This window comes from Meles meles, chromosome 9 (assembly GCF_922984935.1).
Source record: "Meles meles chromosome 9, mMelMel3.1 paternal haplotype, whole genome shotgun sequence".
Taxonomy (NCBI): domain Eukaryota; kingdom Metazoa; phylum Chordata; class Mammalia; order Carnivora; family Mustelidae; genus Meles; species Meles meles.
Window position 1 is genome coordinate 19,045,201 of NC_060074.1, and position 20,463 is coordinate 19,065,663.

The window sequence follows — 20,463 nt, forward strand, 5'->3', positions numbered from 1 at the left end:
AAGGATCCTAAACGAGTGTCAATAAACTGATTTTGAGTTCTTAAGAAATTTTGATACCAAGTATGTGTTGTATGCATTTATGCTCATAATTTTTTTTAATACAGTTAATTTTAGATTTGAACTTTGAAATATATCTCATGTTAGTTTTTTAACACTTTAAATCTTGAAGCAAATCCAACCAGCTTTGGAGACATAAGGCTTCTCTGTATATAAATTTCAGGCAAATAGTTGTAAATAAGTTTTGTAAATTCTAGTTGTAGACCTTATAAGAACTTTAGGACGCCTGAGTGGCTCAGTTAGTTAGGTGTCTGATTCTTGATTTCATCTCATCAAGAGATCAAGCCCCGAGTCTGCTCAATGTGAAGTCTGCTTGAGATTCTCTCTCTCCCCTTCCCTCTGCTCCTTTACCCACTTGTGCTCTTTTTCTCTCTAAATAAATGAAGTCTTAAAAACATAAAGTAAAATAATAAGAACTTTATGCTGAAAAAGATCTTTTGTTATAACCTGTAGCTTAGCAAAGATCATTTAAATAGTAACACCTTAATTCATAATCAGATAGAAGATGCCTGAGACCACACATACGTAGAGAGTTCTGTTCATGAAAGATAATACATCTTCCCTTAAAATCATTATGTATCATTATTTTGTTTTAGGCTTATAAATTCTTGATATCTAGCTTTTATGTCTTGACTATAACAACATCTTTAACAGAATCCTTATGATACACTTGTAACGTTGGAGAAATGGGGATTAATTGATACACCCAGCTTTATAGTGATTAAATTATACAGAGAAAGTTCTTGAAGGGCTCTCACTTCATCTCCCCTGGCTTGGTATTTTTACCAGCAGTTCAGCTGAAAAACACAGAAGCCATGCTTATCAGATTGCACGTGACAGAACTTTAAGGGAGAGTGCCCTAACCGGTATGAGAATAAGTGCTTTGAAAGGTCTTAGCCAAGGAAAATCTGTCAGTTGTTGGTGATAATTATAAAATTTCTGAAATTGAGTCTAAAATAAAACCAGTTCTTTAAGTGTAAGATTCTGGATTAAGAATTCATTTTTAAAAGATAATTATGCTCTTTAATTATCATTAAGATATACGTATATAGCCTACATTAAGGGAGGGAATTAATCTCACTGCTCAGACCACATCTGGAATATACTATGAGAGAAAGTGAAATGTATGTCCAAGATACAAGAATGACCAAAATGGTCTAGGACAATATTAGATAGTAGAAAGAGAAGACAAGATATGATTACTGGCTTCACGCAAAAGATAAGATTTATTTGCAGGTCCAGAGTACTAGCTTTTAAACTTTTATTTTGACCATAATACACAATAAGAAATATATCTTTACATTTTTCTCTGTGTATATATACAGTTATCTATATTCATTTATGGATACACACACATACAGGTACACACATATTTCTACCTATATATAGGCATCTGAAGCAAAGTACACAGCAGTACTCACCTTTATCATGTATGATATCCAGCTGTTTTTTTTATTTGTTTCACGTTGATTGCAACATACATAACTCTTTTCACGGCAATGTATGGGTTGTGACCTAAGTTTGAAAAACATTGCACTGAGGATCACTCTATTCAAAATGTGGTCCAGAGACCACACTGGCAGTCAGAATCTGGTTAGAAGTACAACTTCTTATGCCCCTACCACATACTCTAATGAGTTAGAATCTGTGGAGTGAGGACCTGGGAATCTGTTTTGACATGCCCTTCAAGTGCTTCAGTGCTAAAGTTTGAAATGATGTTCTAGAGCAATGATGCCCAGAGCATGATTCCCCACCCCCTCCCAAAAAAAAAAAAAAAAAAAAAAAAAGATTGATTTATTTATTTGAGAAAAAAGAGTGCATGCATGGGAGAAGGGGCAGAGGAAAAGAATCTTCAAACAGAGCCCCAGTGCAGGCCTCCCAAGACCCATGAGATCACAACCTGAGCCAAAACCCAGAGTTGGACACTCAACCGAGTCACCCAGGCGCCCCCCCAGAGTTGATATTTTGACCAGCTGTCAGTCTATAAACTGTTGAAAATAGTTGTATTTCTCATTTGCAAAGAGATAGGGAGAGAAAATAGGAGTTTGCTAAATGAAAACAAACAGATGTCGTAAAGAAATGATTAACAAGTCGGAGAAATGAGATATACAATTAGTGGAATTAAGAAATATAACAGCCAGTTAGTGGGATAAACTATGAGTAGCTGATGAGAGAATTGGTAAACTGGAAGGAAACTAAAGAAATAACTGAGAATAGAGAACAGAAATACGGAGAAAATGGGAAAGACAGATGAAAAGTCATGGGGAATAGAGTGAGGCGCTCCAGTAGATAAAGCATTTACAGAATTTTCAGAGGGGAAATAGGGCCAAAAGAAATATTAGAAGAGATAATAGAATACTTTCTACAATTCCAGTAAAGGTAATTAACATGGGTAAATATAAAAGCCAATATTATAATTCCTTGCTTTGAAATGCTTTTTTTCCTGTTTGATTGGAAAGACAAGTGCATAAAATAATAATTATGACTTTGTTAATGCACACACAGTATATGAAAATGTAATTGTAACTGTAGCAGCATAAAGCAGTGGGAAGCTGATAATTTAGCGAAGCTAAATTATTAATTCATACTGGTTTGTTAGAAGTTTAAGATGTCAGAAATTACTTGGGTGGGGTTTTTTCCCTCCTCTTCTGTGATTATGTCACTCATTGGGAATATTTGTATTCCATTTTAGAATTTTTCCTCCATCCTTCTTGGTTTTTTTTTAATATGTGAAACATGAAAGGGTTCTTTGAAAAGTCAGGATTATACCAAAAAATACACATGCTCAGAAGTATCCCCTCCCAATTTTTCCTGTCTTTTTTTTTAACTTCTTTCTTACCAGTCCCAGTGGATTAAGCAATCTCATTAACTTTATCTGGTTTATTCTTTCTGAGTTTCTTTCAATAAAAGAGCAAATGCATGTATATTATTTCACTTTCTTTCTTATAAAAAAGGTACCATGCTATACCCATTATCTGGATGAACCGTAGTTTATTCAGCCGCTCTCCTATGTAAACTGTTTCAAGTATTTTGCAGCTACAAACACTGCCACCGTGAATAACCTTATGTATGTATTTTTGTACTGTAGTAAGTATATCTTAAGGATATATTCCTGGGAGTAAGATTGCTGTGTAAAGATGTAGATTTGTTACATGTCACCAAATTCATTCCATAAGGGTTGTGCCAATTTTTTCTCAAAACAGTGAGTGTCTGTTTTCTCACAGTTTTGCTAAGAGACTGTATTGTTAACCTTTTTTGTTTGTTTGTTTGTTTTTACTTTTTACCAGTCTGAGAGTTGAAAAGCTTAAAATCAGGTTTTTGGTATTTATTTACTCATTCATTCATTTATTTATTTTTGCCTAAATTTTCACGAGTTCTTTATATATCAAGGCTATTGACCCTTTATCTGTAATATATGTAAACATTTTCTCCTAGTCTTGTTAATCATTTTTAACTTTTTTTTTTTTTGGTGTTCTTTGCCCTGCAGAAGGATTTTTTTTACTGTGGTCAGTGTTAATCTCTGCTTACACCTGTATTTCCAATCACAGCTTTCCTTTTCATTCAGATTAAAGAGAAATTCATTTTTTTTTTTTTTTTTTTTTTAGTCCTTGTATGATTTCATTTTGACATTTAGATCTCTGATCCATGTATGTTCTATTCTCGTTCTTACATTTTAAGCTGCTGTCCTGGACATCTGGGTGGCTCAGTCCGTTAAGACTCCAACTCTTGATTTTGGCTCAGGTCATGATCTCAAGGATCGCGAGATTGAGCCCTGCATGGGGCTCCACACTCAGCACTGAGTGTGCTTGTCTCTCTCCCTCTGCTCCTTTCCCCACCCACAGGCCTGTGTGCGCGCGCGCGCTCTCTCTCTGAAATGAATAAATAAATACAGTCTTCTAACTGCTGCTCTTAGTATTAGCAGCTTTCTGCCCATTTTCTTTTGCTATTATGTATATTTAGCCAGTATATGTCATTTTCATTTTGATTAATGTAGATTTCTATTTTTGTAGGAAAATTTTGAATGACTTATCTTCAGATGCACCGGGAGTGCCAAGGATTGAAGAAGAGAAGTCTGAAGAGGAGACTTCAGCACCTGCCATCACCACTGTAACGGTGCCAACTCCAATTTACCAAACTAGCAGCGGACAGTATAGTGAGTAAAAAAGATATTTCTGCTTTAGAAAATGAGATTAAAAAAAAAATAATAATAATAATGGCCGCATTCTCCTTAAAGGAATCCTACAAGTGCCAACCTTTTCTCAGTTTTGGATGCCATTATTATATTTCCTTTATTGTTCAGTATGCAAAGTTCTGTAACAGAAGTATTTTCTTTTCTTCAGGATTTTTGTTAGTACTGCTCAAGCACATTAGCCCTTTAGGTGGCCCTTTGTTTTGCACAGATGCCAGGAGAGTCTTGGAAGTTTTTTGAACCACTGCTTGAAACTCTAGATTTTCGTCCTTGTGTAATATATGATGCTAATAAAGGAACTACTTCTTCAGATAAGATAGATAACTGTTCTGTGGTTATGTTTAAGGACAAAAATGGTCTCACTATTCATCTATATTATTAATTCACCTTCCCTTCTAAAAGTAGCATTTTAAAGTCATATTTAATGTTTTCTGGTGGGGGTTGAGAGTCTTGGTCGCAGCCTACCAGCACATTCACTTATTCTTTTTTAATATAAAATGTAATGTAGTGAATTAGGGTAATATAGACAAGGACTACTGAAATTGGCTCACACAAAGTAAAGGTTTTATTGTGTGTGTGCACAATTAATCAAAGTCTCTGTTTCTGTCTGACACTTAGGTCTCTCTTCTTATCTTTCACCCAAATCTGTTAACAGTCTTTCCAGTTCTGCTTTTGCTTGATCAGAGGCATTTGTGTGAATGGTATGTTTTTCTATCTGTTCCCAATACCTTTTGACTCCCAGAGTGCCTCTTACATAGATTTCTTCATTTTGATTTATCCATTAAATCCAGTACTTCCCATTATGTAGTTTTCCCCCTTTTTCCTCCTTACTACAAATTAAATGTACACATTGACACTCCCTTGTTGCATTAATTTTCTAATACCCTGGGGTGGTCTGTGTCAGGAATATGTGTAAAAGTTTGACTCCCAGGGGGGCGCCTGGGTGGCTCAGTGGGTTAAGCCTCTGCCTTCGGCTCAGGTCATGATCTCAGGGTCCTGGGATCGAGCCCCACATCGGTCTCTCTGCTCAGCAGGGAGCCTGCTTCCCCCTCTCTCTCTACTTGCCTCTCTTATCTACTTGTGATCTCTCTATATATATCAAATAAATAAAATCTTTAAAAAAAAAAAAAGTTTGACTCCCAAGTTAATAGTTTTCACAGTACAACTCAACCTTGGTTTAACCATAACTAATTTGCTTTCTAACTGATTAAAAACAGATTCCCAAGTACCAGACTTTATAGCTCTTCCAAAGCTGAAACTTTGGAAAGCGAGCAGAAGGATGGCATTTTTGACTAACCTTCCTGTTCACTCTGTGCTTACTGGAGTTCAGTCCCGTTTTCCCTTCTTGAGTTCTTTGTTGACAAAGATAAACAGGTACTATCTATGGACACGGATGTGTGTATTTTTAGCCCTATATCCAGATAATTTGAGTTACTCCAGATGTATGCATGCTGAGACATTGATACATGAACTTTACTTTTCCCCTGCCTCAAGAAAAACCTGAGGGATACAGCGTACTTCTGTTAGTGACAGTGATTCAGTGATTGCAGGGATTCTCGCTTGCAGGAGAAAGCATGCTCTTTTGGAAATAGGCATATCAGAATCTCAAATAGGGAAATGAAATTAGAAATGTGTATATTTAATTTGACACACCACTCTCTTCCAGGAACTAAAAATTGCTGGTTTTAAAGGTTAATACTTCAGATTTTTAAAGCTTTATTACATTATCTATATCCCTTATTTCCATAGAGCCTTGACAGAATTGATGTAGCATGTTCTTGATTGTCATTAAGAATTATTCTAATAAAAAAAAAGAATTTTTCTAATGAAAAAAAGTCAATCTAATGACTACTTAAATATATACATCATTATACGTTCCTTTTTTTTTTTTTTTTTAAGATTTTTATTTTAGAGAGAGACACAGCAAGAGGGGAACATAAGCAGGGGGAGTGGGAGAGGGAGAAGCAGGCTCCCCGCTGGGCGGGGAACCCGATGCAGGGCTCGATTCCCAGGAGACTGGGATCATGACCTGAGCCGAAGGCAGACGCTTAATGACTGAGCCCCCAGGCGCCCCTATATATTTCTTAACTTAAAACCCTTTTCATCTCTCCCTGGTAGTTAAAAGTTTAGTATATATCCATTCTTTTTCATTCTATTTATACATAAATATATTACCATGTATTTTGATATAAGTGAGACCTACATTATTTATATACTACAGACAAATGTATATATACAGATATATACAATTTAACAGCTATATTGTGTTTTGCTGTATAAATATAACTTTTAGAAATGAAATCTTGCCATTTGCAACAACGTTGATGGAACTAGAGGGCATTATGCTGAGCGAAATAAGTCAATCAGAGAAAGACAATATCATGTGATCTCCCTGATTTGAGGAAGTTGAGAGGCAACGTGGGGGGTTTGGGGGTAGGAAAAGAATAAATGAAACAAGATGGGATTGGGAGGGAGACAAACCATAAGAGACTCTTAATCTCACAAAACAAACTGAGGGTTGCCGGTGGGGGGGAGGAGGGGGCGGGGTGTAGGGAGAGGGGGATGGGGTTATGGACATTGGGGAAGATATGTGCTATGGTGAGTGCTGTGAAGTGTGTAAACCTGGCGATTCACAGACCTGTACCCCTGGGGCTAATAATGCATTATGTTAGTAAAAAATTAAAAATTAATAAAAATAAAATAAATATAACTTCTATTTAAACATCCCCCCCCTTTAATATTCCCTCCCCACCCCCACACGCACTGATGAACATTTAAGGCATTTCTGCTGTTTCAAGCACTGCGACAGGAACATTCTTATATATGTAGTAGGGTCTCAGTGGGATTGGATCCAAAGAGTGGAATTGTTGAATCAAAGCACATCCTGCCCAATTTCCCTTCCCAGTATCTGCACCAGTTTGTATTCCTTCCATAAACTGGTTATTTTTTTGCATTTTAAATGCTGTCAGTAGTTTTCTCTATTACTTGGTTTACTATTCCTGATAAAGTCTTATTTGAGAAATTCTGTTCTAAGGTAGAAACATATGTGTCTATCATTTTGAACTTGAATTTTTTGCTTCACTAAATACAAGTGTAACCCATGATGTTTTCCTCTTTACTTTGGCTATTCAGAATCTTGGCTAAGTTCATGTTTAATTGTATTCTTTTCTAGATTTTCTGGTAGAATCTCTGTGGTTAGAGACATCAGTTACTTGACTTCTAGCTTCCTCTTCTTGTTTTAATGAATTTAGTTTTATTGAAAGACCTCTCAAATCCTTTTGGAATAATCAAGGATATAAATATGTATTATAGGGAAAAACACATCTGATAGGATCAGACTTCCATTTTCAGAATACTTTAACCTACATGATCTCATTTAATTTTTATAGTTGTATTTAGTGCCTAGAACCAGGTATTTTTATTTTTATAGAAGAGATAACAGAGGGGCGCCTGGGTGGCTCAGTGGGTTAAAGCCTCTGCCTTCGGCTCAGGTCATGATCCCAGGGTCCTGGGATCGAGCCCCACATCGGGCTCTCTGCTCCGCGGGGGGCCTGCTTCCTCCTCTCTCTCTGCCTGCCTCTCTGCCTACTTGTGATTTCTCTCTGTCAAATAAATAAAATATAAAAAAAAAAAAAGAGAGAGAGAGAGATAACAGATTCAAATAACAATTTAGTGATAGAATCTGGACTAGAACCCAGGTCTGATACCTAGTTTCCTACTTCTTTTCTCCCTTGAGTTTATTATTATATAACCAAGAAGAAAGCTATGTATGTTAAGTACAGTAGAATTTGCTTATTAACTCTATATGAGAAATTGTGTTTTAATTCTGTTAATCTTCTGATTCCTTCAAGTTACCTGCAATATTAATCTCAGAATAGTTCTTATATATTCCTTTTTAGTTGTCAAAGGTAAGTAAAACTTATGGGAATGGCTAAAGTGAATAGATTGTATATGCCAGTATCTTAATTTCCGTAGGTATCATTTGTCATTTGTAAACCAAATCATAACTTACTTACTGTTACTATTTCTTGACCAAACAGTGGATAATCAATTTTCTTTATATAGGCGACTCAGGATATTAGTTGCCTAGAGTTGGCTAAAAAATGATCCCAAATAATTCCCTTCTAACAGACCAAAAAAAAAAGGAACTTGAGTAAGTCACACGTTTGTTGACTTATTTAGTTAAAATCCATTATGCAATTTTATATGTAATATTGTGATTTGTAGGCCTCTTTCCAGAAAACTTTTAATAGGGAGAGTGTCTAGAGAGGATTTAACTGCCTATCTTGATGGTAGTATCTGAAAGACTGCTTTATTCAAATAAAATAATAACCTACTTCTTTCTGTTAACTTTTTCCATGTACTGTTGCATGAAGGTGAATTCATTTTTCTAATAAAGTGAAATATCTTTTAGTGTGAGCCAAAGTAGATTACTTCATAACAGATGAATGATGTATGGTTAATTAGTGAATAATCAAAGGATCCTGTATGAGAATGCATGGATATGTAATTGACAGTTTATGCATTGCTAGCCGAGTTAGAAAACAGAATGCACTACTGAACTGTTTTTATTTAATCATGCATTAAAATAACCATTTATTGGGTGCCTATTACTTCCCATTTCTGTGCTAAGTATGTGAAAGTAGAGAAGAAAAATCACATTTCCTGCCTTCCAGAAATTTATTTGCTAGTGGAACAGCAAATATTAAACAATTAAAATATGGCCCAAGTAAGACTAGAATAAAGGAAGTGTGGATCACAGTGTGGTACCTCTTCTGAACCAAACAACTTTGAAAGGAATTTAACATCTTCTCTTTTTTTTTTAATTGTTAATGGGTATTATTGTAAATTATAATACAGTTCATAAAGTGCATTTGTATTATAGCAATTGGATGTGGGTTTCCAGAGCAGAAAGTTACCTGAGTATACCAAAATCTTTCTTGCCAGTGTTATTTGTTATAATAATTTCTCCTCGATTATTTCTTACACATTATTCTACTTTGAATTTAGTGTGTTGTAAGTCTTACATGGCATTAATTAAACTGATAACAATAAAATCCATTGGGTTTTAGTTGCCATTACCCAGGGAGGAGCAATACAGCTGGCTAACAATGGTACCGATGGGGTACAGGGCCTGCAAACATTAACCATGACCAATGCAGCTGCCACTCAGCCGGGTACTACCATCCTACAGTACGCACAGACCACTGATGGACAGCAGATCTTAGTGCCCAGCAACCAAGTCGTCGTTCAAGGTAAGAGAATTCAGAATTCACAAGTGTGGTAAATTCTTTGAAAGGCTAAAATTTTTATAAACTCAGAAAAAGTAAGTATGATACTGTCAAGCACTATGAAAATGTAGTTAATTTTTTTAATGATAGATAATGTTCTCCATGAACTCTTCCATTATTCCAGTTGGACCCAAATGTCATGGCATAAAAACAACTGTTTCCTCTTTTAAAAATATAACATCTTTAACACTTTCAGCATTTGGGGATAGGAGAAAGAGGGTAGATTACAGGGCAAGACAGCGAAATCAGGAGTTAGGAAAGCTAGATTCTGGCTCTAACTACATAGATTTGCTATGTGATCTTGAGGAAGAATCACCTCTCTGCGCCTCTTTTTTTTTTTTTTTTTTTTTTAATGTGTCAAATAAAGAGTTAAACTAAATCACTGGTGAGAATCTCTGGAGGTTCTGGCCGCCTGACTGGCTCAGTTGGTGCATGCAACTCTTGATCTTGGGGCTGAATTCAAGCCTTACATTAGGTATAGAGCTTACTTTAAAAAAGAAATCTTTGAAGGTTCAAAATTCTGTTTTTCTGACTTTTGCTCAGAAAATTTACGCCCTCATTTCTAAGATCATCATTTTTTATTTCAAATGAAAACAATATGCTTTGAAAAATCTTATACCAGTATGCTTGTCTACCAGTCTATGGAGAAAAAGTAGTAGTTAAATCCTTGATGAACTATAGAAATAGCTTTTTTCTGTTTTATTTTATTTTTTTATTTAATTTTCTTGCTTTAGGAATCTTTATGGATAGGAGTTGACCATTTTTCTTTGAATCCATTTGAATATTTGTTTTTATTTGAATATTTTAAGAATATAACTTATGCCAGATTGAAATTTGCATATTGAGGAAATAATGTTAAAAATCTATCTAAAAATATTTTTATTAATAATAATATATTTTGCCTCTGTTAAATAGTGACCATTGTACCCCTTCAGCATGGATGATAATTTTTGAATAATCCTAAAACATCCAACTAGAGACTCATCATTTATTTTTAAAGGCCCTAATGTATTTACAGAACATATTCTGTTACTAAACAAATAATATTTGAAGAAGATAATATTTTGTTTATTAATGGGAGTAAAACACCTTTTCACTTTACATGCAGGTACTCAAAAATTGTAAAGCAGGATGTCAGTGAATTTGAATTCTGAACGTCAGTTTGAAGATGGTAACATGTTTAGTATATAAATCTTTTCCACTCAAACCACACATTTTAATTGATATTAATAACAAATATGGATAATTTTATAAAGACCTTCAAATTCTCTCAGATAATTTTAGGTTCTTTATTCTTAGTAGGGCATATTACTAAGCTGTTTTTAGAAGCATTTTGACATAATGATTGTGTTTCTTTTTACAAGTGATGGATCACTTAGAAAAAACTTCAATTTATTTAGTAATTAGCATTTACATTAAAACATATATAGTTGACATCAAGTGGTACACTTTTTCATACTTTCAGTTTTGTTTCAATTAGAAATTTATAATAGTTGACCATAATGCTTTATTTTCTCTCCCATTTTGCTATTTTATGAAAAATCATGGTCGTTTTTATGTCGTGGCAAGAGTCTACTTGAAATTTTTTAATATGAATTTACCAATATCAAAGGAAGACATTGAGGAGTATACTCTATCTAGGAAGATCATCCAAGCTGTGCCCTACTTACCTTTTAGACTTAAGGTTGGTAAGCATGTTAACAACAGAATAGAACTACATTTCAATGAAAGATAAATACAAGACCCGGCAGACGTAGGTTAAGGCTCTTTCACCCAAGTGTCTATACTAATAAATATGTTAAATTGAAAATTATTTGTTAGTAATGACCCAAAGAGTGCTGATTCTTTCAGTGTTTTAGTTAGAATCATGTTCCTCTTTTTCCCTTTCAATCCAAAATGTATGTTTAAATTAATGATTGACACACGTAGTTTTACTGAGTCATATGCTTCTGTGTCTTATGCCATGTTCACTGTTTTTCTTTTCAGCTGCCTCTGGAGATGTACAGACATACCAGATTCGCACAGCACCCACTAGCACCATCGCTCCTGGAGTTGTTATGGCATCCTCCCCAGCACTTCCTACACAGCCTGCTGAAGAAGCAGCACGAAAGAGAGAGGTTCGCCTAATGAAGAACAGGTACATGCATTGCATTTACTTAGATTGCGGTAGGTCATGTTATCTTCAGATTCTGTCAGACATGAATTTGATAACTGGATCTTTGCAATGAATTTTTTTCTGGTAGAATTGATGGATTTGTTAAAACTTTTTTAATAAGCTGCACATGTGAAATGGCTAATGGGATTATGGGTCAAATCTTTATTTTTTTTAAGATTTTACTTATTTATTTGACAGCACAAGCAGGGGGAGAGGGAGAGGGAGAAGCAGCTGCACCCCCTCACTAAGCAGGGAGCCCATTGTGAGGCTCAATCCCAGAACCCCAGGATCATGACCTGAGCCGAAGGCAGATGCTTAACCCACGGATCCACCCAGGAGCCCCATGGGTCGATCTGTAATCATAGTTTTCTTTTGTGTAATTTTTCCATGAAAGGTTTAATACACAACTCTTATAACAATTTTCACTATGCTCTAACTAGCAGCTTAGGTTATTTAAATACTGTTTCTTTTCATGAATAGTATTGTTCAAGAAGATCAAGAGTTTCAGGTATGTATATTAATATTAAATGTTTCATTTATGTAAAATTTATTTAAAAGAAAGGAAATATGATGGCCAGTCCATGTTTTAATGAATATTATCTTCACTCAAAATTGACAATTTAGTACTTAAAGAGTCTTCAAAAATAGATTAAATCTAAGATTACCTTGTTCTTAGACAAAATCTTAAAGTAGAGTTAGTCTTCAACAATAAAAATGCTACACAACAAAATCTATGAAGTGTGGGTAAAGTAATTCTCATAAAGTAAATTTATAGCTGTAAATGGTTTTGTCATCTAAAAAAATAGTAAGGGGTGCCTGGATGGGTGAGTAGGTTAAACATCCAACTCTTATCTTGGCTCAGGTCATGAGCTCAGGTTTGTGAGATGGAGCCCCAGGTTGGGCTTTTAAAACTGGGTGTGGAGCCTGCTTAAGATTTTCTCTTTCTCTCTTCTTTCCTCTCTCTGCCCCTCCCCCCCAAAAAAACAATAAAATGTTTTTATTGTATTTACTTTAGTATTTTTATTTAGTTTAGGATTTAAATATTTAGCTGAGGATTTAAAATGGAAATGACCTAAGACAAACCATAGAAAATGAAAATAAAGGTTTATAAAGATAAAATTTGAAATTGGTGAAAATATTCTTCTGTTCTTTTTTTTTTTTTTTTAAAGATTGTATTTATTTATTTGACAGGCAGTGATTACAGTTAGGCAGAGAGGCAGGCGGGGGGTGGGGGAAGCAGGCTCCCTGCTGAGCAGAGAGCCCCGATGTGGGGCTCTATCCCAGGACCCTGAGGTCATGACCTGAGCCGAAGGCAAAGGCTTAACCCACTGAGCCACCCAGGCACCCCTCCTCTGTTCTTGACCCCAAGATTTTTCAAACGCTGCCATAAAGTAAAAGAAACATAGGGATTGAATTTAGACGGTCTGGATTCAAGTCCTGGATCTACTCTTCTTGCTGTGACTTTGGAAGAACACACTAACCCCCTCTAAACCTCCTTTTTCTTCTTTGAAAAAAAAGATTCTGCCACCCACCCAAATGGCTGTTCTATGAGACAAATATCATTCCTCTCAAAGCACTTTAACTGTAGTGTTCTATCGAAGTGTTTGTTTTTATGAAGTTTCATATCTCCACTCAGCTCAACCTCTTTTGTCCCTAAAATACCTAGCTATTATAGAGTATCAGTAAATGACATCTAAGCTATGGGAAATGGCAGGACTTTTTCTGGAATATTAGGAAGAGAGTTGGAAATAAGCCATAAGAAGCTTATTTTATTTGCCCTCTATCAATCCAAGATTTTCCTTAGGGGTAGTAATAGTAATAAACAGAAGCATCAGAAGCTGCATTCATTTAAATGTATTCTAAATTACTCATTAAATTTTGTATTTAAATCTTTTCAGCTTTAAAATGTTTGTAAAGAAATGTTTAACCCTTTCTAAAATTAGAAGTAAGTCCGATTAAGAAGTCTTAAGTAAAGGCCAGGTTTTAAAACTTAAGACAGTAGCACTTACTAAATAAACCAGTTTTAAGCAAGACACAGCAAAGCAATCAGATGAAAAAAAAAAAACACCTTACTGATTATAAAAACAGCAGAAGGACTTTATGTTGTGTCCTTGTAGTCGTCTCTGTGGGACAGAAACATTCCCCCCCCCCGCCCCGCCACTTTTTAAAGATTTATCTATCCATTTCAGAGAGTGAGTGCGAGTGGGGGCAGGGGCAGATGGAGAAGATCTTCAAGCAGACTTCCCATGACACGAGATCCTGACCTGAGCTGAAACCCAGAGTCGGTCACTCAACCGACTGAGCCACACACAAGTGCCCCAGAGACGTTTCCCCTTATACAGAAAAGACCAAGAGGTGGTGTAATTAGTGGGTGGGTGAGGAGGCGGCGCTATGGCTTCTTGTCAGCTCTGTTGTATGGAGTAGAGAGTTGCCCATTTATAAACACATGTTCATTTGTCTAGCAAACCAAATTTCCTTTTTTCTTTATTTTTTTAGTTTATGTATCCCCCCACCCCCTATATACATATATTCCAAGTTAGGGACAGGGCTCACAAAACTACAGTTTTTTTTGTTTTGTTTTGTTTTTTTAAAGATTTTATTTATTTATTTGACAGAGAGATCACAAGTAGATAGAGAGGCAGGCAGAGAGAGAGAGAGAGGGAAGCAGGCTCCCTGTTGAGCAGAGAGCCCGATGCGGGACTCGATCCCAGGACCCTGAGATCATGATCTGAGCCGAAGGCAGCGGCTTAACCCACTGAGCCACCCAGGCGCCCCACAAAGCTACAGTTCTTAACAACCTTTGCTGGTGTGAAATATTTAGCATGGTCTCTTTAATAAAATACTTTTGCTTGGATTTAGTTTTAAGGAAACTTCCCGTTGAATCTGCTATAGTTCCCTTTTCCCTTTATTCCCACGTTACTACTGCTTCCTCTTTTCCAACTTCCATTCATTAGAATCTGGCTTCTATGCTCACCATAGTACTCTTAATATCTTTAAAAAATACAGATTCCCGGGCGCCTGGGTGGCTCAGTGGGTTAAGCCACTGCCTTCAGCTCAGGTCATGATCTCGGGGTCCTGGGATCGAGTCCCGCATCGGGCTCTCTGCTCAGCGGAGAGCCTGCTTCCCTTCCTCTCTCTCTGCCTGCCTCTCTTGTGATTTCTCTCTGTCAAATAAATAAATCTTTAAAAAAAAAAAAAAAAAAAAAATACAGATTCCCTCGCACTTGGCAATCTGGTATTCTTTTTTCATTTCATTTTACTTCTGTTGAATATTTGACACTTTTTTTTTTTAAGATTTTATGTATTTATTTGACAGAGAGACACAGCGAGAGAGGGAACACACGGAGGGGGAATGGGAGAGGGAGAAGCAGGCCTCCGGCGGAGCAAGGAGCCTGATGTGGGGCTCGATCCCAGGACCCTGGGATCATGACCTGAGCCGAAGGCAGATGCTTAATGACTGAGCCACCCAGGTGCCCCATATTTGACACTTTGGACTTATTCTCCTGAACTCTGATTTATTCATCTGGTTTTCTAACTACTTTTAAGTTTTCCCTTAGAATGTTCATTCATAACCATGTATTTCAGGCATCAGCTATATGCTGACACCTTCTAATTCTAAATGCTGGCTTTGACCTTTTTCCTGAGATACTATTTACTAAGGGCCAGTTTATGCTAGACATCACACATAGTTTCTTTACATATTTTATATTGCCTACAATGAGGGAGAAGCCTATCTCCCTTTTACAGAGGCGCTATAGTTCAGAATGAAGTTAAGTATCTTGCCAAAGGTCACACCTTTAAAGAATTAGAATTACTGTTTCTACCCCCACAGTGCCTTACTGGCTGGCTCAGTCAGTAGAGCCTATGACTCTTGATCTTGGGGTTATGAGTTTGAGCCCCACATTGTAGATGCTACTTAAAAATAAAATCTTCCAAATTTTCATTTAAATTGGTAGACCTGAGGCTTGAGCCTGTGTCTGGGGCCAAAGCCCTGTCTACATGTTAATTCTGAGATCTCAGCATACAGCTCTCTCCTGCTATACTTCTCAAACCAGTGTGGTGGAGATAATGTAGCCCCAAGAGGTAAACATGGAATGCTCTCCTCGAATGTTTATCTTGCTCAAAAATTAGAAATATTTTTAAGATAAGAGACTTAAAAGAAGTTCACACCAGCAGTGGTTGCTTTGGGCTGTGTCCCCAGAATCCCCATTTTCGTTTCCTCTGCCACTAGGGGTACACTTAAGTAGAAAAATTAGGGGATCGCTCTCCTCCTGAACATACTCACTAGGATGAATGTCCCTTATATGTACCTCAAACACAGCCTATCTTAAACTGAAATTTGATGAAAAAAGTTATGATCCCCAAATTCTACACTGTTCAGATTACCATTTACTCAGAAATGAAGTTATAAGTGGTCTAAAAGAAAGGATAAATGGTTGTTATATTAATTTTTGTTGCTGTAGTAACAACAGAAACCTCAAAATCCGTGTCTTAGAACAACAAAATTTCTTCCTCACGTTACATTTGACAGCTGCAAGCCAGCTGCTGTGTCTCTTCCACGTGCTCCCAGCTACAGGAGGAACACCTTTTCTGAGACATGTCATTTTGTAGCAGAGGAAAAAAGGCAGTGTTCCTTTAAATCCTCTGCTTGATGGTGATGTCCACTTATGTACCACTGGCCAAAGTACAGACAAGGAGAAGCCCAGTATCAGTGGAGTGGGAACGTGTGCTCTTCCCATGGGGAAGGTGGAATAAAAAATTACGGAATTAATGCAGTCTACATCCTTGTCTTACAATTTTAGGATGCAGTATTTTAATAGGTTTCCTAAAGGCAAAATAATAGATGTAAATATTAGGTGGGTTTGACTGTATGAAAATATAAAACCTCTGTTTAGCCAAGAAAAAGATAAAGTAGCAAAGCAAACAACAAGCTAGAAACATTTAACAAGTCAGAAGACTAATAATGAGTTAAGGATATGAATAGACAGATTCATAGATACTGGGCTTCCCATTAAGTATAGTTTATTTACATATATATTTAACTCTAGTGTACATTTAAAATAGTTACAAAATTGTTAACTTGTATACCTGTGAGAAACAAATTTACCAAATACAATACAGTATTTATGTACGGTTCTTCTTTGTTTTTTAGCCTTAAAGTATCAGTGAAAGTACTGTTTTCCAAGCTATTTAGGTCTGTTCCTTTTTCCGCCCCCAGAAGATTAAGATTATATCACACAGTTGTAGTATGAGATATTCGTCGCCATCTTCATTCAATTCTAGGATTGCATGTAGTTTGCCATAAAAAGTATAAAAGTTCTATAGTTCTTTTGGTTTTGACAGATGTATGGTGCCATGTTTCTACCCTCACAGTGCCTTACAAAACAGTTCCACTACCCTAGAATGAATCTCTTTGATACCCCATGGGTAGTCGGCTTCTGCCCTCTTTCCCAGACTCTGGAAGCACTGAACTGTTTTCTGTCCTTAGGATTTTGCCTTTTCCAGAATCTCATATAATCAGAAACATACAATATATGTAGCCTTTAGGGTCTGGCCTCTTTCATTTAGCAAAATGCATTCAAGATTTATTGATAGTGTTACATGGATCAGTATTTGGTTTTATCCCTAGTATTCCATTGTACACATATTGTGGTTTATTTGTCTGTTGACCTTGATGTTCATCATGGTTTCCAGTTTGGGAGGATTATGAATGAAGTTACTATAAACATCACAGGAATTAGTATGAACTTTCGGTTCACTTGAATAAATACGTAGGAGTGGGCTGGCCAGGTGGAATGGTAAGTGTATATTTAACTTTATAAGAAATGGCCAAATTGTTTTCCGGAGTGGCTGTACAATTTATGTTTTACATTTAGGTCTGTGATCCCTTTTGAGTTAACTTTTACATAAGATGTGAGGTGTGTCATGGTTCATATTTTTTGTGTATGGATATATATTTGCTTCAGCATATTTGTTAAAAAGATTATCCTTTATTGAATTGCCATTGCACTTTTGTCAAAAATCATTTAACCATATTTGTGTGCGTATATTTCTGGCTAGCTTGTTTCATGGGTCTTTGTGTTTATCCTTTAGCTAATACTGTGCTGTCTTGATTACTGTAGCATCTTAGTAAGCTTTAAATTTGACAGTGTGAGTCCTCCAACTTTGCTCTTTTGCAAAATTGTTTTGGCTGTTCTGGTTCCTTTGCATTTTCATATTTATTTTAGAATTGGTTTGTTGATGTCTCTGAGAAAGTTTTCTGGGATTTTGATTAGGGTTATGTTGAGTTTATAAATCAACTTGAGGAGAATTAATATCTTAAAAGAATACTGAGTATTCCATTCTGGGAACACAATGTTCTTTCCATTTTTTAGCATATAGATTCCATACATTTTTTGTTAGACGTATACCTAAACACTTCTGGGCTTTTGGTTATGGTTTTCTTGGGTGGTGGGGGGACTGTTTAATAGGGATTTCATTCCTGATATTGAGAATTTGTGGCCTTTCTCTCTCTCACTTAGTCTGAGTAGAAGTTTAAAAATTATTTAAAACAGACTATGTGGATTTGACCCATGGGTCATAGATGACTAAACCTTGTCTAACCCATGTAAAAGACCAAACAAAAAAACCAAGACCTAACTATATGCTATTTATAAGAATCTCACTTCAAATATCAAGCATAGATAAATTAGAAGGAAGGGAGTAGAAAAGGATAGAGCATGCAGATAGCAATCAAAAGGAAGCTGGAACATTGTCGGGGATAAAATTTTTAAAAGGACAATATGTAAAGATAAAAGGATTGTTTCTCTAAAAAAAAATAGTAATTTTGCATGTATATGCTCCTAACAGAGCTTTAATGTAAATGAGGCCAAATATGATGAAACTAAACAGAGAATTGAATAGTTGAAAACTTCAGGGCAACCCTTGCAGGTCCCCTCCCTCTTCGGGAGCTTTGTGCTATCACTTCACCATTGCTCAGTAAACCTTGCTTTGCTGCCCACCAAAAAAAGAAAACTTCAGCATTCTTTTCTGAATGATGAAAGAAGCCAGAGACAACCTGAATGACAATCAACCAACTTTACCTATTTGGCATTTTAATGACACTTGTTAATTTAAGAGAATAGAAATAATAGAATATGCTCTTGGCCCATAAAGCATCCAGGAAAATCCCCAGTTGTATGGAAATTAAGTATCAAACATTTCTAAGTCTATGGTCAAAAAGGATGTTTCAAAGGAAGTATCTTTAACTAAATGCAAATTGAAATATGACAGAAATTTGTGGGAGTTCAGTCAGTGCTTAGAGGGAAATTTATACCATTAAACACTTAATGTTAGAAAACAAAGTCTTAAATCAGTCATCTATGTCAAGGGTTAGCAAACTATACCTCATTGTCTGTTTTTTATAAATAAAGTTTTACTGGAACATAGCTGTGCTCATTCAGTTATGTGTTATCCAAGGCTGCTTTCATGCTACAATAGCAGTAGTTGTGACAGAGCCCGTTTGGTCTGAGAAGCCAAAAATATTTACCAAAAACAAGTTTTTCAACCTAACTTCCATCTTAAGAAACTAGAAAAAGAAGACCAAATTAAAATTTAAAAAAACTGTGGGAGCATGGGGGCTCAGTTGGTTGAGTGTCTGCCTTCAGCTCAGGTCAAAATCCCAGAGTTCTGGGGTCAGGTCCCACATTGGGCTCCCTAGTCAGTGGGGAGCCTGCTACTCCCTTGCCCTCTCCCTGCCACTCCCCCACCTTTTCTCTCTGTCAAATAAATAAAATCTTTTAAAAATAAATAAATAAAATCAATAAAACTGAAAAGAGAAAACCAATAGAGGAAAATCAGTGTAACAAAAGCCTGTTGTTTTTTGTTTGTTTCTTAAAGTACAATTGATAAACTTTGAAGGTAAAAGAGAAAAAAATCAGGTAGTTTGGAATTATGGAGGATGCTGAAAATGAGAGAATAAGAATCATATAGAGGCAAAGAACTAGTTCAGTGAATGGAGGAGGATGTTGGGACACATTATGTGAAAGAACTTTATTCTAAAAATATGCCTATCACATCAATTGCAGAATTTATAAGCCATCTGTTTGCATAAATGCTTAAAATCATAAAATCCTATTTCTGTACTGGAAGAAACATCAGTGGTCAATTTAGTCTTCACACCATGTTGTCAGACCAATCCGCTGGGAGAATCCTTTCATTTTCTTCTTCTTTCTTAATATATATATAAAAATTTTTGAGAAGCTTTAAGTAGCATTCTCCAAACTAAGGATTTCTTTAAAATTTTTATTTAAAGTTCATTTGTATTCTGTATTATACTCCAAAATATAATAATGCTTTTTTAAATATGAAAATGCTTGCCACCCCTCTGACCCATTAATCAGAATTGGTGCTTTAGAATGACATGGCAGGTTTATTCCCGTTTTTGCATATTCCTTAATACAAACCTAAAGGTCCTAGTTGGAAACATCTTGATTAGTCCTTTTAAAAAAAAAAAAAAAAAAAACAGATGAAGAAATAGTTCTTCCCTGGTACCTGTTGGAAACTATACAACTAGTTAGTTTCAAAGCCAGGATCTGAACCCAAGATTTCTGATCCTCAGTTTAGAAGTCTTGCTATTCTAGGGGCGCCTGGGTGGCTCAGTGGGTTAAAGCCTCTGTCTTCGGCTCGGGTCATGGTCCCAGGGTCCTGGGATCGAGCCCCGCATTGGGCTCTCTGCTCAGCGAGCAGCCTGCTTTCCTCTCTCTCTGCCTACTTGTGATCTCTCTCTGTCG

At 36.1% G+C, this 20,463-nt stretch overlaps 2 protein-coding genes across 5 annotated transcripts in view; one reads left to right on the forward strand and one right to left on the reverse strand.

The window, feature by feature from the left end:
* CREB1 (cAMP responsive element binding protein 1) overlaps window positions 1-20,463 on the forward strand; it is a 63,306-nt gene that overhangs the window by 33,053 nt on the left and 9,790 nt on the right. For all 3 annotated transcript variants that reach the window (XR_006820264.1, XM_046018788.1, XM_046018789.1), the window contains 3 exons: window positions 4,068-4,210; window positions 9,319-9,501; window positions 11,524-11,674. Coding sequence is in view for 2 of the 3 variants with exons in the window: in XM_046018788.1 (XP_045874744.1) it covers window positions 4,068-4,210; window positions 9,319-9,501; window positions 11,524-11,674 (477 nt within the window). In the remaining variant the exon portion in view is untranslated. The remainder of the gene's footprint in view (window positions 1-4,067; window positions 4,211-9,318; window positions 9,502-11,523; window positions 11,675-20,463) is intronic.
* METTL21A (methyltransferase 21A, HSPA lysine) overlaps window positions 1-20,463 on the reverse strand; it is a 66,853-nt gene that overhangs the window by 18,501 nt on the left and 27,889 nt on the right. The gene's annotated exons all lie outside the window — the stretch shown is intronic.